General features: G+C 22.7%; 10 protein-coding genes across 10 annotated transcripts; 3 read left to right on the top strand and 7 right to left on the bottom strand. All coding sequences in view use genetic code 6, as the record gives it.

Moving 5' to 3' along the window:
- Window positions 1-88: 88 nt before the first annotated feature.
- Window positions 89-2,551, top strand: TTHERM_01093770 (hypothetical protein; the record flags this gene model as incomplete). The annotated part of the gene is made up of 2 exons (XM_001030374.2): window positions 89-1,864; window positions 1,925-2,551. Exons 1-2 carry the CDS (start codon window positions 263-265, stop codon window positions 2,549-2,551), a joined length of 2,229 nt encoding a protein of 742 aa, XP_001030374.2. The 5' UTR covers window positions 89-262.
- A 255-nt stretch (window positions 2,552-2,806) lies between these two features.
- On the bottom strand, window positions 2,807-3,301 carry TTHERM_01093760 (hypothetical protein; the record flags this gene model as incomplete). The annotated part of the gene is made up of 1 exon (XM_001030373.3): window positions 2,807-3,301. The coding sequence occupies one exon, from the start codon at window positions 3,299-3,301 to the stop codon at window positions 2,807-2,809; it is 495 nt and encodes a 164-aa protein (XP_001030373.3).
- Window positions 3,302-4,302: 1,001 nt separating this feature from the next.
- Window positions 4,303-5,697, bottom strand: TTHERM_01093750 (nuclear movement protein; the record flags this gene model as incomplete). Its single annotated transcript, XM_001030372.2, has 3 exons — window positions 4,989-5,697; window positions 4,681-4,914; window positions 4,303-4,589 (listed from the first exon to the last, which is right to left on the bottom strand). The coding sequence occupies exons 1-3, from the start codon at window positions 5,422-5,424 to the stop codon at window positions 4,303-4,305; spliced, it is 957 nt and encodes a 318-aa protein (XP_001030372.1). The 5' UTR covers window positions 5,425-5,697.
- Window positions 5,698-6,090: 393 nt separating this feature from the next.
- On the bottom strand, window positions 6,091-6,892 carry TTHERM_001093749 (hypothetical protein; the record flags this gene model as incomplete). The annotated part of the gene is made up of 5 exons (XM_012800521.1): window positions 6,091-6,324; window positions 6,413-6,455; window positions 6,525-6,576; window positions 6,626-6,695; window positions 6,749-6,892. The coding sequence occupies 5 exons, from the start codon at window positions 6,890-6,892 to the stop codon at window positions 6,091-6,093; spliced, it is 543 nt and encodes a 180-aa protein (XP_012655975.1).
- A 1,777-nt stretch (window positions 6,893-8,669) lies between these two features.
- TTHERM_01093730 (hypothetical protein) lies at window positions 8,670-9,290 on the bottom strand (the record flags this gene model as incomplete). The annotated part of the gene is made up of 1 exon (XM_001030370.3): window positions 8,670-9,290. One exon carries the CDS (start codon window positions 9,288-9,290, stop codon window positions 8,670-8,672), a length of 621 nt encoding a protein of 206 aa, XP_001030370.1.
- Window positions 9,291-9,903: 613 nt separating this feature from the next.
- Window positions 9,904-11,946, top strand: TTHERM_01093720 (hypothetical protein; the record flags this gene model as incomplete). The annotated part of the gene is made up of 1 exon (XM_001030369.1): window positions 9,904-11,946. One exon carries the CDS (start codon window positions 9,904-9,906, stop codon window positions 11,944-11,946), a length of 2,043 nt encoding a protein of 680 aa, XP_001030369.1.
- Window positions 11,947-13,279: 1,333 nt separating this feature from the next.
- TTHERM_01093710 (SPFH domain/band 7 family protein) lies at window positions 13,280-14,535 on the top strand (the record flags this gene model as incomplete). The annotated part of the gene is made up of 5 exons (XM_001030368.3): window positions 13,280-13,502; window positions 13,594-13,791; window positions 13,876-13,953; window positions 14,018-14,138; window positions 14,220-14,535. The coding sequence occupies 5 exons, from the start codon at window positions 13,280-13,282 to the stop codon at window positions 14,533-14,535; spliced, it is 936 nt and encodes a 311-aa protein (XP_001030368.2).
- A 188-nt stretch (window positions 14,536-14,723) lies between these two features.
- Window positions 14,724-16,705, bottom strand: TTHERM_01093700 (RFT1-like protein; the record flags this gene model as incomplete). Its single annotated transcript, XM_001030367.3, has 6 exons — window positions 14,724-14,803; window positions 14,863-15,250; window positions 15,328-15,925; window positions 15,985-16,319; window positions 16,394-16,524; window positions 16,576-16,705. 6 exons carry the CDS (start codon window positions 16,703-16,705, stop codon window positions 14,724-14,726), a joined length of 1,662 nt encoding a protein of 553 aa, XP_001030367.2.
- A 315-nt stretch (window positions 16,706-17,020) lies between these two features.
- TTHERM_01093690 (hypothetical protein) lies at window positions 17,021-19,343 on the bottom strand (the record flags this gene model as incomplete). The annotated part of the gene is made up of 7 exons (XM_001030366.4): window positions 19,265-19,343; window positions 19,012-19,083; window positions 18,454-18,953; window positions 18,039-18,405; window positions 17,735-17,958; window positions 17,340-17,679; window positions 17,021-17,232 (listed from the first exon to the last, which is right to left on the bottom strand). The coding sequence occupies exons 1-7, from the start codon at window positions 19,302-19,304 to the stop codon at window positions 17,021-17,023; spliced, it is 1,755 nt and encodes a 584-aa protein (XP_001030366.4). The 5' UTR covers window positions 19,305-19,343.
- A 565-nt stretch (window positions 19,344-19,908) lies between these two features.
- TTHERM_01093680 (hypothetical protein) lies at window positions 19,909-23,216 on the bottom strand (the record flags this gene model as incomplete). The annotated part of the gene is made up of 2 exons (XM_001030365.2): window positions 20,878-23,216; window positions 19,909-20,827 (listed from the first exon to the last, which is right to left on the bottom strand). The coding sequence occupies exons 1-2, from the start codon at window positions 22,995-22,997 to the stop codon at window positions 19,909-19,911; spliced, it is 3,039 nt and encodes a 1,012-aa protein (XP_001030365.1). The 5' UTR covers window positions 22,998-23,216.
- Window positions 23,217-23,316: the final 100 nt, after the last annotated feature.

The raw sequence follows: 23,316 nt of genomic DNA, 5'->3' as shown, positions 1-23,316 counted from the left end.
TGCTTGTAAAATATTTACTTAAGCTTTCATTATTAATTTATAGATGTTAGGTAAATAATATAAAAAATGTTTACTTTTTTTATAAATTAAGTAATTAATTATTGATAATCCTTTTATATGGTAAATAATATTTGTAATCAGTGTTACTTATATACAGCTTTGCATAAAAAAAGCAAATTAAATAAAACTATAAACAAAAATAAATTATAATTTAAAATAGAATTCAAATATTATTTGTAAGATTATTTTGAATTTGGATTAAATGAGTAATGGTTATAAGGATTATAGTAGAGATTATAGCGCTATTTAAAATGCTGGACACAATTTAGTATCAAATAGAGGTTACTCTGCTTATAAATATAATAGATATCCTAATCCTCAAGATTATAATTATGGGTATAATAGAAATGTAAAAACTAATTAGTTATCCAACGAAACATCTAGATACGATGAATTAGATATATTAGACTAATTTTCACAGCCACTTCTTTAGAAGTAAGGAGGTGATGTTATGGGTAACCTTTCTTCAATATAAATGGGATAAAATAAAAGAAATGACATTCCTTAAATTAGAGGATCAAGTGCTAATCCTAGAAATATTTTGCCTAATAATAGAAATCCTTATCCTCCTCAACCACCACCTCCTTCTTTTTAGCAATATCCATCATATAATTACTAATAGCCTCCGCCTTATAGTTAGTTTAATCCTAAATAAGAACAGTCAGATTAAGTTGCCAAATTATTATAACAGTAATTAGACAAACAGAATGAAATCCTATCTTAGTTAGCAAATAATTTAGATAAGAGTAGAAATGCTTAAATGAATCAATAAAGCTAAGCTCCTTAACCTGATTATAGCTAAAAACTTAGAGATATTGAAAAAGAGTATGAGATGATGAATGAAATATAAAATTTAAGAAGAGAAATTGGCTCTATTGTTAACTAGAAAAATTAGATCAACCCTTTAATTTAGTAATAGTAATAGTAATTTTAAATGATGTAGATGCAATAAATGATGATGAACCCATATATGAATCCTATGATGATGATGTTAATGAATTAAATGAACCAGTAAAATCCTAACTAAAATTTACAGCCTCCTCAACAGCCATTTTAAAATGTGCCACCTCCTTTTTATCCTTTCTAAAATTCTCCTCCTCCTCCATAATAAAATAAATATGAAAATGAAAATCGATTGGAAGAACTATTAAAATAATTACTGAAAGAAAAAGCTCTAAATAATATGCAGTAGAGTTAATAAATTCCTTAGTATTAAGATAATAGATTTAATTACTAAAATAGAGGAATTCCATCTAGATAGCCTTATCCTAATTAAAATGATTAATAAATTAATTTTAGTGAACCATCTGAATATATATAAAACTAATACTAGCCTATATAAAATACTTAGCCTTCATAAAAAACAAGAACACAAATGTCTAATCAAAAACCAAGAAAAGTAGATACAAGTCGTTTCAGAAAGAAAATTTGTAAAGTTGTATTGTTTCTTAGGTGGTTAAAACAAGAAGTTATAAAATCAAAGAAACAATTTAAATAATATGAGGTGGAAGAGTTTTCAAATGATTATTTAAAAGCTTAATAAGATGCTTTACCTTGGTTAACTAACTCTTCAACAAAAGCCTTATAATAAATAGTAATTAATTGCAAAAAAGAACAAGACATAACTGATTTAGTTGTTAAAAAGCTTAATGCCAAAGAGTAAGAATCACGTTTTAATGCTTATACAGAGGAGTGCAATACTATTCTCGATGAAATGACAAAAACTATTGATAACATACCAGAATCTGTGAGCCTTTTTATTGTGAAAAAGTTTTATGACAATAGCTACTTCTCAAATAACCCAGTAAATTATTTAAATGATTACAATTTAAGTTTAAATTTATTTATTTATTTATAAAAAAAGTTTTATTTGTTTGAATTTGAAATTGACAGACTTGAATTTGATCAAAACGATTAAAGGCTAATTAATATTGACAATTTTCCTGATTCTCCTAGATTTAAAATGCTTTTGCTAATATATATTTTTATAAAAATTTATTTACCATCTTTATTGATAAAACCTTGGGAATAGAATTTAGATCCCAGTATTAGAATGATCGAAAACTATATAACTACAAAAAAATTTTCTATTCTTTGCTCTATTATGTATCATTAGATTATGGACTATTTAAAAATCAATGTTCCTTTAGTTTAAAGAAAGCCTAATGAAGTTACTTGGGCACCTATTCCAAAAACTTAAATTATAAATAACAGCAAATAGGTTTAATTGTAACCTTTGGATAGTACAAAAGAAGAGCTATTAACATTGGCTATAAATAGAGATTAACTTTCAACTTTTTACAGTAAAAAATAATAATGGATTGAATAATTTAGACAAAAACTTGATCTGTATGCTAAAACTGTGAGACAGAAGCTTTAACAGCAAAGGATAGCATATTTAGAAATAAGAAAAGAGCTTTTACAAGACAAAGCTAAAGATTTATAGAAAATCATCCCATAAAACCTTAGAAATGTTTAACTAAAAAATTGAAAAAACAATTAAATTTATTTTCCTTTTTAAACAAAAAATCTTTGATTATCTTTTTTGATAGCTTACACAAAAGCATTAAATAAATATACACAAAAATACAATAATAATTTTTATAAATGTTTTTATCACCTTATTATATATAAAATACTTCTTTATTTAAAGCTAATAATTTTTTGAAATAAAAAACATATCTTGATAAGCAAGCAATCAATAGGATGTTTAATCTTTGAGTATTTAATTTTAATTATTCTTATGTCAAAAATCTATTTATTTTACGAATATTTTCTCAAGTTCTTTATTTATTTTCAAAGAGAGAGTTTAAGCAAGTAAGTTAAAATTATTATCATCAACATTTTACATGTAAACTAAGTGATCATTCAAAATGCAATAAACATGGTCAGCTTCAATTGATTCTACATTACCATGAGCAATAACTAAATCGTTCTATTTAGGGTTTAATTTTAAATATTATTCTAAATATTTTTTGTTGTTTTCATAATAATTTATATTGACCAAATATAAATATTTTAAATTGTAGCTAAACAGTTTTTTTTCAATATTTTCTTAAATCAATTTAAACTAAGACAAATCTCCTGAGTAAATAATTGTAAAATAGTCTTTAAATTATTCAGAATCTAATTAGCTTTAGTTAGAAATATCTATCATATTAGAATATTCCATATTATGTTCAGAAAAAACTGATGAGGCATTTTGTGAGAGCGTTAAATCTCTTTCTCTTATTTGCCTCATAAAATTATATTATTAATATTGAGATTAGTAATATAAAGCCCCTCCAATAAACGGTGTTAATAATAAAATTCTATATCTTTGTTTAGGTATCCTAATTCTGGTTAAATATTTTAATAAGTTCATTTTAGACTTTAGGTATATTCTACTTACTTAATTACTTATGTAATTTATTAATTTATTTATATATTACAAATTTTAAGAATATCCTTAATAATTTGTTATTATTTTCAATAATTTCTTCAAATTTACCTTTTTAATAAAAAATCAATCTAGTGTTAATTAAATTTCTAATTCAATAATTATATTACTAAAAATAATTAAAATAAATAAATAGATATTTAACAACATTCAAAAATATAATAAAATATTATGGTTAGTCTAAGAGACTAAATGCTAAATAAGATATTATACAAATTTGCTAAAACAGAATAAATCCAAGAAACTTTCACACCTTAAAATTATCTTAGAAGATTATATTCTTTTTTGATTGTTAAAGGCATGACATTTTTAAATTTAAGTGTCAAAGTTTAGAGATTTACACATTTTATGAACAGATTACTTAAATATTGCAAACTTTATCTTTCTAATAATCCTTTAAGGTCAATTTGAGCATTTATGAATAACAGTAAAGGTGAGATAAAAATTCTTAAAGTGTTGTAAAATTACTTTTTCTACAACATCATTTTTTTTGGACAAGTATTAAAATTTAAATTTAAAAATAAGATTTTATCTAACTCTATCAATATATTTTTTAATTAACATTTGAATTAAATTTTAAAATAACTTTAATTCTTAACCTTAATATTTTAATATGTAGGCAGAAATTCACAAAAAGTCAAATAATAAATGAATTTTTACTTATAAAATATGAACCATGATTTGTTAAATTAGCAATAAATATGATGAAAAGAAGTATTTATGATTTTATTTTATTTAAAATATTTTAACTATAAATACAATTAATTACTTAACAAATATACAAAATAAAATTAAATTTTTATTCAATTGAATTTGCACTTTGAGAAATCCATTTCAGGGTGCTACTTCATGAAATTTTTCATCATTTCTTGCTTCTTTAATTCATCAGAAGTGGGTAAACCTGCTTATTTCTATCTCATATCGAACATCATCTTTTCAACAGTTGAACGAGTTTCACCATCTAAATCTGAGAGCTTTGAGCTTTCAGGTGATATTTTCTTGGTATTAATCTTTTCGTCTCCTTATAAGGCACATTCCCACCAGTGCATTTGATTTTTCCACTTTTCGATGCTCAAATGAATTAATTTGCCTTTTAATTTTAAGAAATGAATATAAATCAATCATTTTTTTTAACAGGATACTTATTCTGTATAGTTTATTAATAAAAATTAATTTTTTACCTTTATATCCTGCAATATCACCATCTTCAAGAGTCCAGAGACATTCTTAGGCATTAATATTTTCTGGGAAATCTTAATCAATAAAGCTCTTTCCTTCAATAACAACCTTGAGATGCTTAATAGAAAATTCAATTTAAACGAATTTTGATTTCATAGTGCTTGCTACTGGAATATAAATATGCAATTCATTTAAAGTTTATGTCCAAATATATCTTTCAGTTTTTCCACCATTACCTACAATTAAAAAAATGGTTTTAATTAAAAAATAAAATATTTTAATATTTATAAGAATGAGAATTATTAATTACCATAGGGAGGAGGAGTTCCATCATCTTCTTCACCTTCAACTGGAGCACTTTTATCATCAGCAGTTTCTTAAGCTTTATTTGAGGAAATATGAGTAGTAGCTTGTACTTTCTTTTCAGCTTCAGCTTAAACTTTTTGCTTTTCCTACTCTTCCTTTTCTTATTATACCTTAAGTTCTCTTTCTCTTTGGAGTCTCTTAGCTTCTTCGCGTTCTTTTTTTTCTTTTTCCTTAGCTTCCTTTTATTTTTGATCATTCAAATAAAGAGAATATTATTTTTTGCATTATTCAGTGATGACTTTTTCTGCTCTTTACTAGTCAGTAAAGAAGTCAGTATTTCTTCTCAAAAAGCCATATACTGACTCAAAAAATCCATCAATAGATTTTTTGTTTTACATAACAGTCATAAAAATATTATCAAATTGAGTTTCTTCAGTCATTGCTATTAAATTTACTTTTTCTTTTGAATTTTAGAAGAATTCTATGATTTTTTAATTTTTGATTTGTTATTTTTTTTTGTGATTGCTTATTTTGAGAGGGTATTTAAATTTTTAATTTATATGCAGAAGAAAATTGTAATTTAATGCTTTTAACAAATGAATGTTATTGGCTTAAGAAACACGTAATTAATAAGTTATTTATTTTATAATTTTTTTAAATTTTTAAATATTTTTAATTATTTTTTTTTGCGAAAAAAATTTGATTTTTAGAAAGCAATTTTAGAATATTAGAATTTCTTGAATTTTTCTTTTGTTCTATTAGAATATAAAAGATACATTTCAAACAAAGCTGATTTCTAGAAAGTAATTAAGAAATGGTAACTTGATATTCTACAATTCTCGACTATTTCAAATCACTTAGATAATTTTAATAGAATTTAATTAATACTTTATTTTAATGAGCATCTGTTAAAATTTTAAATTATAATATAATCTGATAATCTAATTTAAACAATTTTTCTATATAATTATTGAAAGTAAATTATGTATGCTGATTAATACAACCTCGAATAATCTATTAATTTAAAGCAAATTAATCTTATAAATATTTAACAATAATTTTTAAATGATAACTAAGAGTTTAATTTTTATAAAATATAATTAGATTCATTTTTTCTTATTATTAGTATTAGTATTATTATTATTATTTTTAGTATTATTTTATATCTATTAATCCTGCTTTTATTTTTTATCTTTTTTAGCATGTGAGTATTAAGGTTCTCCTTTTTTTAAGTTTTGATTATTAGTATTAGTTTATATAAATTTATATAAATCTGGATTTGATTACTAAAGTTTTTTAAATTCTTCTTCCATCTTTTATGATTTTAACTTTACTAATTCCTAATTATATGCAAAATAATAAGTTGATTTTAAGTAGGAATAAAAATATAAAATATAATAAGTAAGAAAGTAGATAAAAAAGGCTTACACTTTTCACAGCATCAGTTTGGAAGGCCTTTTTTAAATCATCACTTTTACAGTTTAAAAATAGAAAAATGTTAATTAAAATATTTTAAAATAATACAAAAAAAATTGTTTACTTAATTATTTTTCCTTTTTGAGCTGCTTACAAAATTTAATCCATATTGTATCCTTTAGAAATGCAAAATAAATTAATAAGGATTTAATAAAAAAAAAATACCTTTTTTTAGCTATTCATCAATAATTTTATCAACTAATTTCATCGTTTTAGTTCCTTAAAATTGTTCAGCCTTTTATCAAATGTTTTATTTAAAATCAATAATACAAAAATAAGCAAGCATACCATCTTTTCTATCTCATCTGATTATTCATTTTTATTTACATTTTGACTTATCTTAGATTTTATTTACAGCTTTTCTTCTGCCTTTATAAACTTTGATATTGGGATTTTTCTACTAAAATTAAATGCACAGAGAAATGATTTCATGACTTATATTAAATATGATTTAAACTTATTGCTTAGTAAAATGTTAACTAAACTCTTATTTTTAATACTTTCTATGTGTTCGTTAATAGAATTAAATGTTCAAAAATAATTATAAAAATAGCAATTATTAAAATTACTTTTAATTTATTAGTTTTAGAATGTGTTAAGCAATTAATCAATAAATATCAATAACAAAAAAAATCACAAATACTTTTTATATATTTGTATTAATTTTTTATCTTATAGAAATTTCTAAGCAATACTAAAAAAGTAAATAATACAAAACTAAATCCAATAATAAGTTAATTTTAATATAGGTTTGTTAAATTATATATAATTAAGATAGATTAATTTATAAGGTACGCTTCAGTTAAAGTATATTTATTTAGTCATAGGTATTACCTATTTAATCATAATCTCAGAGCAATTATTCATACATTGTTTTTCTTTATCAGTAATATCTTCTCTACCAAAATCAAAACACTTTTTTTTACAATGAAAAAAAATATTTTTAAGCTAACTCACTATCTTTTGTTCACGCATTTCCTTTTTTGCATCAAAACCTTTATATAGCTCATCTTCTATTCTATAAATATCCATCCTGTTTTAGTTTTATAAAATTTACAGCTTAAATATAATAATTAAGTGTGTATCTTAATCAAATTCAAATATATTATTTGATTAATATTTATTTTAAGTAAATAGACAGGCAAATAAATACACAAGTCTAGCTTTTTTACTAAATTTTTAATTGAATTAACTAAAAAATCCTTTTAGATTTTTAATTTCGAAATAAGAAAAACCTTTAAATAATCATTAAAATTAAAATAATTTCAATTTGATTTTTATCAAATTTTAATTTAATAAATTTATTTCAATTTTTTAATTCCTTTAAACAAAAAATTAGATGTTCTTAGATAATATTTAATGAATAAAAAATATATTTAAAAGACTTGGGTCTAAACCCAGTGATAATTTTAAAATAAATTTGAATTTTTAAGAGAGAAAAATATTTTGATCTAAAATCAATAAAATTATTTTTTTTAGCATAAAGTTATGAGAGATGTGCTTTCACTTAATATATTTGATTATTTAATTACTTCTAAAATTAAATTTTATTTGAATATAAAGTTTTAATGATAAATTCTTAATATTGACAAATTTTTAAATAGATAGAAACAAAAAAAATGCAAAAAAATTTTAATAAGAAGATAAAAGAAATTATTTTACTGCCTTTAATAAAATTTAAAATACTATTTAACTAAAAAATAAAGAATATAGCTTTTGAATGATAAAAATGCCATATAATTATGATAATTTCAATTAAAATAACTAATCATAAATTAATTGTAAATATTCCTTTTTTTTGCAAAATGTTTATTAATAAAAGTAAGTAAATTTAAACTAAAATCCAAGCATTAATTACCTAATATAAAAGTTTTTCAATTAAAATTTTATGAATAAAAACTTTATAAAAAACATTTATTACAAAGGAATGTAAGTAAATTAATTTGAGATTTTGAAAGAGTTTTATTTTATGATTTAATTACTTTTGTTGATTGATATTAACTTCTTTCTAATTTATATAATAAGATTTTAATATTATTTAAAGCCTTAATTAAAATAAATTTATTTTTTATTGAAGAACTTCTTTCTAACTCAGAACTTCTTAATTCATAGCATTTGAAATGACTTGACAAGCAATTAAAAAATTTATGTAGACTATAATTTTAGGGTATATTAAATTATTATTATTATTTATTCAGTAAAGGATCTATCAACAAACAGTCTTTTGAGTTTATATAGGATTATAATAACTATAGCGAGAGTTCACAGTTGAAAATAAAGGCCTTTAATTAGGACCTACCGCAGTTTTTGGCCTAGAAAGTCTCTTAGCAGATTCAATTTATCTTTTGTGAAGATCATTTTTTTCTTAAAGTTACTTTGGATTTAAATAAAAGTTAGTATTAGTGAAATCAAAGGTTGGCTGAGTAGAATATGATGCGCTTGAAAAGAAAGTTGCTTAAGAAGGAGTTTTAGTGTAGGTACGAAGTGTTGTTCTGAAATTTATTTCTGTATTACTTTACTTACTATACACGTTAGTTCTACCTCCATTATTCCAACCAATATAGCTATCGCGGCCAGTACCATCAGAATGATAATGAACAAATTTATCACCTAATGTTGGTAATGATTTCCTATTTCCGTAGCTTGATCCTAACCTTATTCTGACAAAATCAGGCTTTTTTTCTTTGCATTCCATATCTTTTAACATTTATTGAGACATTAATCCACCATTATTTCTGGTTATATATGTATCCCTTCCTGTACCATCAGATTTGTATACGATAGCCTTACCATCGTACCTAACTTTAGCTTTATCCATACCTAAGCTCATTTTTATTGATTGAAATATAACTATCTTATTTTATGAATTTATAGATTTGATAAAAAAATTAGTTATTATTTTTTATTAATGATTTATTTACAGTTTTATATCATAAATAAAGCTATAAATAAATAAAATTCATTCAACACAATACAATTCTTTTAACAGGTTAATGATTGAAAATAAAAAATATAATTTCAATAAATTAAACATGCAAGACCAGCATACATACCTCTCTATGCTTATTTCAGTCAAGCATTATATTTTAACCTGACATTCTAATATTCTAAAAAATATTGTTAAATCAGAAAATAATTGATAAAATGAAAGTTTTAACCCTTAGTTGACTCATTGATTAAATTTTACATAGATATTTGTTCAAAATACTCATTCATTTTAATATTTATTAGTTTTAATATTTCTATTAAATTATTTTCTTATTAGAATTCTGTTGTAAATATTGCTATCAATTTAATCTTGATTAATTTATTAATAAAACAATCATTATAATTAAATTTGCATACTGCTTAACAAAAATAAAAGTAAGTGACTAACTAACTAACTAAATAACTTATCTATTCATTATTGCTTGTTAAATAAATAATATTCTAATTCATAAAATATGAATAAAACTGGGTTTTTTAATAAGAAATAACCTATCCCTAATAATAGTATGAAAAACACTGTGGGTCTTCTATATTCCAACTTATTTCGTTATTAAGTAACAAATAAAATAAGGAATTTTTAGGATAATAAGTAGGAGTAATAATTGTCTATAAAACTTAATAAATCAAATAGTGAATAGCACTTTAAATCAAACTAACTCAATCCTTCTCCTTTTGCTAAGGTTAAATTGAATGAAGAGAGTAGAGAAATGAAGTTAAATTTGAATTAGAGCGATTTATCAATTAGTAGAGATAATCAATAGCCAAAGAGATTTATTTTTGATCAAATTAAACATACAACAAATTTAGGATAAACGTTAGTCGAAAGCCAATTTGGCAAGAGCTTAAAAAAATTTACAAATACTGATAATAGTATATGTTAATAGTAAGATGATAATAAAAGTGATATGTAAATTGGCATTGATTAAATTTAAGAAGGATCCTTTGATAAATAAGAAAGATCCTTTTTCAATACTAGTTATGTAGGAAAAATAAAAAAGAGTGCTTCCTCCCTTAGAGATTAGAAATATTATAGTAAAAAAGTAAATAAGTCAAATAAAAAGATCGAAAGTTTAAATAATGATAGTAAAATTAAAGCACTAGTTTAACAAATCAATCAACTTAACTTTTAAGAAGACCCTATCAAAGAAGTATAAGAAGTATTATAAAATGTTTATAACGATGAGCATGCTCAGGATAAAGGAAAGAGAAAGTAGCATTTAAAGGAATTGATTTTTGACCCTACAAGCAATTCTACTAAAAAAAGGAATAAAAAGAAATTGTAAGTTAAACTCTCCTCAGAAAATATTTCTTCATCAAGCTTGAATATTGAAGATGATAATGAATAATAGACTTAAAATTAAAAAAAGTAGAAGCTTAAAAACTAATAGAAGTAATAGGCTGTCAATTTAGAAGGTTTTAGATTGCATCGAAGTTTTTCTGAAGAGGATCAGTAATAAAATTAACAAAATGAGTAGGGTTAGTCATCAAAAAACAATAATTAAGAAAATCAAGGAAATAAAAAAAAATCTGGACTGATAGAGTTATTAGAAAAAAATTAGAGCAACAAAGCTTAAAATTAATTTAATAATCTTTATTTAGACCACTATAATCGCCTCGGTAAGGAAGAGTGGAAGACTACTAAATTTTAGATAGGTGAATTTCTGTGGAATGCTAGAATAGATCAATTGAAAGCCAGTATAAAAAAGAAAATGCCTGCATATTCAACTGTTCTTTTAAAGCAATGGGAAGATTATGAATATTTACCAAACACTTATGCAACAAAAAGAAATATCTCCCAACATAGAGAGTATACCTCTCCTTAGAATTACAAGTTTTCATTTAAATTTTATTCTCCTTCATCTGCCTTAGCTAATTAAAATAATACAGACACAATGTCTTCTTAAAATTTACATGATAGACCTATGAAGATAGATAAAATATCTGTAGATGAGAGTTTGCTAAAACGATAAACTAAGTAAAATTCTCCTTATTCTACTCTTAAAAGTAACATCAGCTATGAAAGAAATCTTTTATCCACAGCCTAAAGTGATTATTAATAAATATATTAGACATAACCTAAATACGAAATGTCAAAAAGAGATATATAATTTAAGCCAAGCATGTCTACCAAAGCACTAGATGGTAAAAACTATCAAAAAGAGTTTTTATAAGCATAAGGTAAATTAAGAACAAGACAAGATGAACTAAAAAGAATAGTTTAATAAATACACGATTTTGAATAAGTAACAAAGAATTAGCCAGTCATACCAACACAGTTAATAGACTTAGCAAAAAAATAATCTTAAACTTCGTTTTTCTAACTTTAGGATATTGGCAAATAAAAGAAAACATTTAGATTTTTTGAAAAAACTCCTTAATACTCTACCTAAGTGGAAGTAGACGATATCCAGACTTTAAAGCAACTAAAATAACGTTCAAATACTTATAAAACTTTTAGAAACCATGTTAGGTAGTATCTAACTCTTTAAAAAGATTGAGATTTTGTTAATAATTAAGAGTTTTCAATAAAATTTGTTTTCTTGATCAGTTAATCAATCAATAGATCTATCAGTACTAGTTTTTAATTATTTTCTAAATTTGAATATAGTTTATTTTTATATTTATTAAAAAGAGATTAATAAATAAATAAATTTTGAATTTAATCTCATAAATTATCAAACAAAAAATAAGACTTATTTATTTTAAATTATTAAGCATCTGTTTTTCAATTAAAATAAAAATTAAAAAGTCAGGTTAGTTAATTATTTGATTAAAAATTTATATAAAATTGATAAGAATGTAGATTAGTTTCATGTTTAAATATAGCTTTTATAATAATAAAATCGCGCACTAAACATTTCTTCTAAAAATTTTTCAATTAAATTCTATTTATTTATTTAAAAAGTTAATTGTTTCTTATTTAAGCATTAAAAAATTGAATTCAATTATAATTAGATTAGTTAAAAAATGAAATACTTAATTTTTTTAAAAAATTAAAAATATTTAAAAATGTTATTATTAATTATTGAGTCTAAGACTTAATCATAAATCAACCAAATTTAACTAGTTTTTTTTTAACCTTTATCGATTATATACTTTTAATAAAAAATTTTTTAAATAAAAAGAGTTATTTTATTTTTGAATTAAGAAAAATTGATTAGTAAGTGTAGATTATACAATACATTAATGAAGATAATCTACACGGTTTATAGAAATAAGTAATACATAATTAATATAATAAGGTTTGTAATTAAATATAATTTCAAATAAATAGATAGATGTCTGTCTATATTTTTTATTATTAATTTTTTCAATCATAAATATATAAAATAATTTTATCAACTTCTATGAAAAAATTTAAATAATATTCAAAATTATAAATAAAAAAAATTGTAAAATTGAATTTGAATTAATTAATGTTTTATTCGACAATTATTTAGAATTAAAAATATTTATTTTCAAGTAATATTAACAAACATTTAGGCCTTTCTTTGATTCATAATTGTTTATTGAAGATATTTCAATTATATTAGATTCTATTTGTAATAAATTATGATTTTATCGAATTTCATGTTTATTAAATAGCCAAACTATAATACGAGAAGATTGTGATTAGATATGTTGTTAAAAAATTAACTCCTTTTCAATTAAATAAATGCTATTGGGTTTATATAAAAAAATCAAAATAAATATCAAGCTATTAAGTATTTCTTTTTTACTTATTTATTTAATATTAATTAGAGGAATTCATTTAGCATAAATCATAAATTAATTTAAAAAAAGTAGCCATCCATTTAAATTTAAAGTAGTACATATAAAATATTTATATAAATGGCTGACCATAATAATCATAGTGCCCATCATGGCCAAGGTGCTGACTAATTACTTGCATTTGATGAAGATTACTACAAAGAATTTGAAACTGCAGAAGACTATAATGTACTTGATAAAAATAAAACTGTTGAATTAGAATGTTATTAATCTATGAATGTTTGTTGCGGTTCATGCACTGGCTTCTTAAGTGCTTGGTTACCATGCATTTGCTGTTGTTTTGGTATATATTTACAAGATTATTTTGTTCCTTTTGCAAGCAAATCCCTAAACTTATTTTTGAAATATTAAATTATTATTTAAAAATAATTTAGACAAACCATTCGTGTAAATACCATAAAGCTCTAAAAGTATTATTGAGAGATTTGGTAAGCCAATTTAAATTGTAGATTCAGGTTTAACTTAGATTAACACCTGTACTGATCAAGTTAAATAAGTAAGTATGAAAACAAGAATTTTAGAATTACCTTAATAGAGAATAACCACAAAGGATAATATCATACTATTTGTAGGTAAAAATAACAAATTATTTTAAAATGTTAATTTGCAACGAAATGAAAGTATTATATATATTTTTTGATAAAATTTATAAATAGATGCTGTTATTTATTATAGAGTTATTGGTATTTTAAGAGCAGTTTATAGAATAGAGAATCTTTAAATTTCATTATTAGGTAAATAAATATCAAACAATGAGTTTTAAAATTCTAGTTTAAATATTCAATATAAAATAAATAGATTAATCAGTAGCATCTATTAGATCTATTATAGGTGAAATGACACTTAATGAAATATTGAATGATAAAGAAGGGTTAGCTCTCAGATTAGAATATATGATAAATTAAGTTTCTAAAAAATGGTACATTATTTTATATAAATTTAATTATAGAAAAAAAATTAGAGCTAACAATAAATAAATAACTAATTAATTAATTTTAAGGGGAACATTAGTTGAAGAAATCTTATTCAAGGACATTGCTCTTAATAAAGAAACATAAAGTGATATGGCAGCAACAGCTAAACAAAGAAGATTGGGAGAAACTAAGTTGATTAGCAATAAGGCTGAAGTACAGGCTGCTGCTTTACTTAAACAAACAGCAGAAATTTTAGATTCCAAGGCTGCAATGCAAGTGAGATATCTAGAAGTCATTTAAAATATTACTAAAAGTGCATAAGAATAAGTTATCTTTTTGCCTCTGGATCCAACTGCAGGAACTGTAAATGGAGGTGGATACAAAAATCAAAACAAAAAATGAAAATAATTTATTTGAAATTAATAAAATTTTAAAACTAGAAATAACCCTAAAAAATAAATAGTGTTTGTTTAAAAGATAGATAAATACATACATTAATATATAGATTGATTGATTTATATATAAATAGAAAAATAATTTTGTTTATTGAATATATAAAAATATGTTTTTTAAGAATAAATTATTCAAGTTCAATTTTCTTTCCCAAATAACTATCTAAATTCTCTGCCCTATACTTTTAGTAAATAAAGTAGCAATACACCTGCATTTCCTTTTGATAAATATATTATTATTTATTTATTTGTATTATTTTAATTTAAAATATTTTACCTCCTCCTATTAATAGCTGGAGTAAGGGTTTATGGGGAAATAAGATCTAGGTAGTGTAATAACCTACAAATAAACTAAGGACACATCCTATAAAGAATATTTTATTTGGAAGAGAGGCTATAACAAATTAACTAAGTTGAGACATTTAAGAGTTGAATATTTTCCTATAAATGTAAAAGAATGAGACTGAAATACGAGAAACCATACTTAAAATACAAGAAAGGATAATTCCTGCAGATCCATATTCCACTAAAAAGTAACAGCTTATAATATAAAAGAAAGTAGATGAATAAATAGCATTTCTGTAAGTTTGAAGTTCTGATTTCTCAATAGTGCCTTGAACGAATGCTTCTGTAATTCCATTAATACCCATAACCCATTCATAAACCTATTTAAATATTTTGATTATTATTTTCGATTTAGTAATATACATTTTCAAAACATTTTTAAATTTGATAAACTTACACAATATGCTTATAAAGCTAAAACACAAGCTGGGTAGTTCCATAAGCTTCCGTATAAAAATGTGAGGAAAGCTTTAGCATAAGGTATGCCAAAAAATATAGCCAAACAACCAATAATATTAACTATTTTCACAACTTTTGATAATATATCCCTTGCTTAATCTAATTATTCGGAATGAAGTTATTTTTTCTCTTCAATTTAAGTTTCTTAGGTCTTTGATACTTCATTTTCTTATTTAGATTTAGCAACATTTTTATTTTCAACTAAACTTTATTTCTCATCTTTATTGTCATCTTCTTTTTCGCTTTTGTGCTTATTCGACTTTTGAGAAAGCTTTGCAAATAAATTGAAATTAATTTCTTCAATGGGAGCATATACGTAACGAGGTACAAGAGATCCTATGTTTGAAACAAGAAGATATTCTGATTGTAGCTTTACGTCATCTTTTTTCACATTAATTAAAACAATTTTTTCTAATTCCTATGATATCAATTTAATAACAGACACAACAGTGAATTAATATCCCATATCAAGCATTTCAGGTGTAATGTAGTAATCTTTACCTTCTACTTTAGAGGGTATCAAACTTTGGTATCCTCTTTTATTAAATAGTATATTTTTAAAACTAAAAATAATAATTTATTTTATTTAATCTACCCAAAAAAGAGACAACATAAAAGCATCATTGAAGCATAGAAAATTTGTGACAGTCCAAAGTTAACAAGAGTATGGAAGATATTAACTTTTGTTAGGAAAAAGAGGAATAATGTTTTTGTAAAAACAGCAATAGCTTCTGACTTAGCTCCAACTGAATAATTGAAATTTAGAACAAACTTGCTTAGAAGTGGTTCACACATACTTTCAATGATACAAGCTAAAATATAGCATGCAAGTCCTTAAGTAAAATGTTCATTTAAATTATTATACCAATAATACCAAACAGCACCACAAATTATTCCAATAAAAATTGTAAACCCAATGCCAAATATCATCTTTATTAGATATAAATTAAAAATTTTTGATCATCTACTAAAATGTAAATTCGTATTAATAATATTCAAAATACCATATTTTTGGCTGACTAAACTATTTCAGATTAATTTGCCTTTTATCCTCTTTTTTAATATGAATTTTTCAGACACATTTTTGTGTAAAAAAGAACTATGTTGGTCAAAATCATATAATGGATAGTTAGCCCTTAATATATAAATTTTATTTAAATTTATTATGTAAATATTGCAATTTTACCATAAATGGTAGGTTCTACTTCTTATATAACTAGAATGTTTAGTACAAAATCTATAACTCTTGAAAATATTTTCATAACAAAAAGTATAGACAGTCCTTTAGCTGCCTTTTATATTACACTATCTTTCATTTCCCTTTATCTTTTAATATTATGATTTTTATTTTCTGATAAGGAGATAACCTGATTAAAATAAATAAATAATCTATATATTTTTTGGATATCAAAAATTGTTTTTATCTCCAAAAATTGATAACAAAAATAATCTCTTTTTTTTCATTCAAAGCTAAGTTAAAAAACACACGTTTGATTTTGACTTAAACAACTATGAATTGTTGGTTGCTATTTATATATATATATTTTTTTTTTCAAACAAAAAAATATTGTTAACAGATAGATTTTAATTTAAAATCATTTACAAAACTTTTAGAAAATATATAATTTATATCATTCTTAATGTTAATTTTATTATTCATTTTCTATGATACTTTAAGCATCAGCATTTTGCTATTATTAGATGCTTTCAGTTTCCACTAAATAATTACCCATGTTTCTCTTTATAGTTTAATCAGCTGAATACTCTTACTTTTTGGATGATCCCTATTTTAATACGCTACTTTCGAAATTAACCTATCTAACACTGCTCTCTAATTAGTGATCTATTAAGTTATATCGATTAATTTAAAATTATTTTAGGAAAATAAAATTTTTTGAATATAAATTATAACTTCAAAATAATAAAATTTATGAAAATAATAGAAATTACTTATTTTAAGAACATTAGTTTAATGAACTGTATTCTGTGTTTCTATACTTTATTCAATTCTGTAGCTGTTTGGTAATTTAAAAATTTTATAGCTTCTAGTTAGTCTTTATATTTCTAATTATAAACTCTAAACACTTTATTCTAATTCAGCAATTCTGAGGGAATATTCTTAAATTTTTTTGTAAGATTCTTAAAGTTCTTCTTCCTTTAATTATATTTCCGTTCTATCTATCACCTTTTAAACAACTACTTCTTTAATGATATTAGCTTAATCTGATTTTTGCAACTATGTTATATTAGTTATTCTCTCCATCAGTTAAGTTTTTTCTTCAGCATGAGCCTTTAAAAATAAATAAAATGTATTTAAATTGAATTAGAATAAAATTAATTTTTACCAAAATTAGCTTTTATTTTTCTTGACTCAAAATTAAGTTTTCTTATTAAAGCTAATTAATAATTTTTTAGCAAGCTTCCAATTAATCTGTGTCTTATACATAAATAACTTTTTCTTCTATATAAGGAGGAACTTCTTTTACTTTAGTGATACTCTGAACAGAAGGAACGTATACAAGCTTTTCAATAACGTTACCATTCTTTTTAAGTTGCTCATTTTCTTCGGCTTTTGGATTTAAAATATTACCATGAATTATTGAAGCAGAAAACAAAAACATTTAAATAAAAATAATCAATAAATTTTACTGATTCTTCCAAGTTCTTAAATCAAAAATAAGTTTTAGGTTTCTATTTCGCTTAAATTCGAATGAGACTGTACACCATTTACGTATAATTTCTATTATAGCTCTATTTCTAGCTATTTAATTGAGAGTTCTTTTTCAAAAAGAGTTTATTTTAACTGTTGATTTTCTTCTGATAAAACTCTTTTTTTTTACTTAATAATACTTACTTTCTCCTCCAACTATTTTATCTGTTATGTTTACTATTCTATTTAGATTAAGTGTTTCTCTACTTCAACAGATTTTTCTTTAAATTCTACCTTTTATTCTTATATGATTTCTTTTTCTTTTATTGTTTTTGCTATTTCTTACTATTCTACATATACAGTTTTCTATATAAAAATAAGAATTGAAAATTAATTTTTACTAATTTAAATTACCAATAATTCTAATTAGTGGCGAGATGTTTCTTTTTCATAATCTTGTCTTTCTGTATTAAATTCTTATTTTAATTTGCTAATTTCTTAAATATGTTAAGCTTCTAAATTTTAAACTTTTAGGAGGAGTTATTCATATTCTTTATCATTATCAAATTTTGCTTGCTTTAGGTCGATTTCTCTTGTTATCTTAAAGCGATAGGAGGGATTTAAAGAAATTTAAACAGAGTTGCAAGTGCAAGATTAATTGCATTACTAGCAGTTATATGATTTATTTGTGTAGTTAATAGCTTGATTATCATATTTTAAAGGACTGTTATATTCTACATATTTTCTAGGGTTTTCATAATGGATTACTTTTCTAGTAATTGATGAATTTAGAGATTTTATATTATTTTATTAGCTAGTTTTAATATCTGAAGAGAAATTTATCTCTTGCTATTGCTACTTTCCTAAAGTGTAAATCTATGCGTAAGGCTAGCTGTTAAATGATTATTCTCCTCCTTCATTAAATGAATTTAAAATTTCATTAATAATTTTAATTTTGACAAATTAATTTACTAAAAACGCTTTCTTACTATACAACATTGTAGCTTTTATTTATTTCAGAGTCCTAAATGACTTATTGCCTTACTTTATAATTTCATTAAAATGCTTAGATACATTTAAAATAAAACAAAAAAATTAGTAATCTCAATTAGCTAAATCAATTAAAGATCTTTTTAAATTAATAGGTCTCATCTTATAAAAATATTTTATTATATTAAAATAAATTCTTTCTTTGCATTTTTTATTTTTAATTTTAAAAATGTACTTTAGCTAATCTCTGAACTTTGGTTTATTTAACTTGCCATTTCAAAATAAAAAGATTCTTATTTAAATTCTAATTAATTAATTGATTAATTTTTTGAATATTCAATGTATGCAAAATAAAAACAACTCAGTATACGAACTTTTATTTATTGATAAATAATAGTTATATAAATTTTATTTCTGAAATATCTTAAATGATATATATGAATGATAAATATCCAGCATCAAAATTTATTTTGAAAATATGCTTTATTAAATTAAACTGATAGAGAGCTTCATTATTAGCATAAATTTTTTCTTAGTATATTTATTATATTAAAAACAGATAAAAATTTAGTCAACATAATTATAAATAAATATCCAATTAGTGATAGATAACTATAATAGCTAAAGACAATATTTTTCTAAATATAAACATAAATAGTATCTGTTGAAACTTCTTCTCTATCATCCATTTTTTTCCAATATCTCGTTAATTATTCAAGAAATAATTTAAATTTAATATTATCTATGAATAAAAAATTGTTTTATAATAAAAATAATAATTATTATATACATAAATTCAAATATTGTATTACAATTTTATATAGATATATTAATTAATTTAACGAATTCCTTTATTATTTTGTATATTAAAAATTTATTTCACTTTTCAGGCACTAATAAGCAAATAAGTAATTTGCTAATTGCATCGTTAAGCTCTGGCACTTTTAGAATTAATTTACAAAGAGATCTTAAGTTTTTATTCTCATTCTTAGATAGGCTATTTTAAATAAATGATCTTTCGTAGGCATCATATAATTTTTAAATAGTTTCAGCTTGCATTTTTTATTGATAATTTGGATAATCTATCAAGAGAAGTTCAAACCACTTGCTTTACTCTTTTAAAATGAGAGAAGTTATTAAATATTTGCATTTTTTTAATATCATGTCTTCTATTTTTTTAGAGCTAGCTTGATCTTTAATGTCAAACATTTATATAAACTCAGCTACAATTTTTTCCATTTCAGTAAATAGCACACTCTATATTAATTGAATCTATTTAACATTAGGAGAAGACTGATTGTTTATTTCATCAAAACAATTGCTCTACAATGAATTTAAGATTGGTTAATTCAATTTAATATTATCATTCTAGCTGTAAAAAAAACTGTTTGTCTATTTTAATATATTTTGGTTTGCTTGCTCTTAGTTACAGCTTTTATTTTATAAAATAGATTTCAGGTTACTTTAGCTTTTGTATTCATTTGTAAGATTCTATTAATTTTGAGTTTCTTTAAATATTTAATTATTTTGAATTTAAAAATGAGGCTCATTCTGAATCCCAAATGACTCATTTATCATAGAGAAAGGTTTTTGATTTTTTAATGGTGACAAGCTCATTTCAGTGTTTCTTCTTTTATTCATTTTTTAATCTGTCTCATTTTTACAGTTTTCTTATTGTTTATAGAAAGGACTAAATTTAGATTATTTAAACATTTGTAATAATATTTCAAGGTAAGTATATGCTGCTATTGTTTGAGATTTTATAAATTACTCATGCTAAGATACTCTTTTAATTATCCTAATTAAAAAAAATGAATGAACTTAAAAACATTGAAAAAACTAATTTACTCGTTGCAAAATTCTTGTTCTGCAGGTTAGTTAAAAAGTTTTAGAGAAATTTTAAACATGGTCTTTTCAGATAAATGTACATGCTAAAGGCTTTTTTATTTAAAATTTAATTAAACCTCCTAAAAAGCAAATAAGTAACAATTAATTTAGTCTTCTGAGTATTCTCCTTCAACTAATTATAAAAATTGTTTAGCAATTGAAGAGTTAGAATTTTCAATATGATATTCTACACTTCCAATCAGATTAAATAAGCTTGACTCTGCTATTTTTTAGTTATTTTTATACTTTTTAATAAAATAGTCATATAAAAACTCTTTAAAGCTTGGTTATTTTTTGCTACTATACTTATTTTATTGTTTTTAAACTGTTTCCTTTTATGCATAAATTTCTTCTATCAAGCTACACATATGAATAAGAGGTATTTTAGTAAGTCTATTAAATTTGTTCTTAAATAAATCAACTATTGAGCATTTTATCTTGTACTCTTTATTAGAGCTGTAGCACTCTATATTTTTTTCATTACTTTTATCTCTTTTCATGTTTAAATTAGGAGAAATTGAGCTCCTTTTTCTTTAAGGTGTAGTTTGGCTGGAATATTTATTTGTGCTTTCTGGGTTTTATCTTATATCTTCTATATATCTTCCTCTATTCTAACTACAAGGAGATAATGATGCTTTTTATTAAAATTTATTTTGAATTTTATCATGCTAGTTGAGTACTTTTAAATAATCAGATTAATAATTATTCTATTTTTATTATTCTTTTGAAGGAAATATTATTTTTTGGTATGATGAATTTAGATCATCATCTTATGAACGGTCTGTGTATAAATTTTTAGAATCTAATTTAAGGGATAATTCCTAAGGATCACTTCTCATCTCGCCTCCATTAACACTATTCCATTCACTCTAGTTTGTATTTTAAGGACAGAAGCCAACGCTCTTAAGGATATCATAAATTTCATTCATTTTATGTTATTTTTTAGCTTACTGCTGGAAAATTTAACATTGAATTTAGGAAGTGCTTTTATCTTAATTCTAAAATGAATTACTATAACAACTACTGCTTGTGGATTAAGAATGGTTTTCGCTTCCACTATTGTCTACGATCAGGATATTTCCACTTTTTGATGTCTTATTGAATAAAGAGTTCTCTGTAGTAAGATTTAAAAATTTAGAATTTGTTTCTTTACTTTTTATTGTGCTTTATGTTGCTTCAAATGGTTCTTATCTTTAATGATTTTAAGCAAATTTTTGTTATGAATATTACCTATTATCATTATGTTATTATTTAGCAGCAATATTATTAGCAACTTTAGATTGAGAATTAAATGCACCATTTGCTTAAAATATTTGGTACTAAGAAGTAGCTCTTTATCTCTTCTAACAAGGAGACATTGACTTTTTGTTTTCATCTTAGAAATTTTCACCTATTTGAGGTTTTTTTCTGAGAGTTAAAGGGATATATGGGTTGTTATTATCTTTTTTCTAAGATTAATACATATTCTATTTTTATGGATTTTAACTCTAAAAAAGTGCATTTTTATTGTCAGATAAGCTAACAAAATCAATAGAATTTCGGTTTACTTCTTTCAAAACCTTAGAATAAACTTCAGGTTTTATCTGCTTTTATGGAGTTATATTCTGTTTATTTATATTTTATTCCTGTTTTTTCTAAGAAATACTCAAGCTACTTAGATTATTTCGCTACTCTTAAGGTTAAAAAGGCGACTAACTTCTTTTTTTTAAATTAGGACTTCGAGATTAAAGTCTTATGTTTTGATTTTCTTTATTATCAACATTCTTAAGATGATTTGGAGTTGATTGATATAATTAGTTTTATTTGATCTCTTTTGCCTTACTGTTAATATTATATTAATATTCTCTAAACTCTGATCTTTTCTATATAGGAGATGAACATAGCATCTAATCTTCCTACTCATGTCTTAATGATGTATATTTATTAATTATTTTCTTTTAAGAAGTTTGCAATTTTATTTATGCTACTATCTCATTTTTTTAAGAGTCTTCCTTTAGAGGGATATTATTCTCTAAGATATATTTAACATATTAGTCTTTTTGAACTTCATTTAAATCGCTGAAGTTAATTTCTTAGCTCATTCTCCGATTCTAAGAATTATTGAAACAAAAACTTAGATGGCCTTTTATGTTTTCTTAACTAGCAAGACCTTTTTACAAAATTATTAATTACTCTATTAACTAACAAAAATAGCTTTTTCTTAATTTAATAAAATATTGTGCGATCAAACTTCGAATTGAGAAATAAATCAATATATTTTTAATTATTTTTGTTAACAGCTAGTTTGGAAGTAGTGTGTTATTTATTTTGTAATGTTTTAGTTAACTATATAATTTTCAATATCCCATCAGATCAAAACTGAATGTTTGCTTAGTGCTATACAATAAGTATTATCATAAA

This window comes from Tetrahymena thermophila, assembly GCF_000189635.1.
Source record: "Tetrahymena thermophila SB210 genomic scaffold scf_8254106, whole genome shotgun sequence".
NCBI lineage: Eukaryota > Ciliophora > Oligohymenophorea > Hymenostomatida > Tetrahymenidae > Tetrahymena > Tetrahymena thermophila.
The sequence above is the reverse complement of the archived record's forward strand: the minus strand, read 5'-3'. Positions and strand labels throughout refer to the sequence as shown.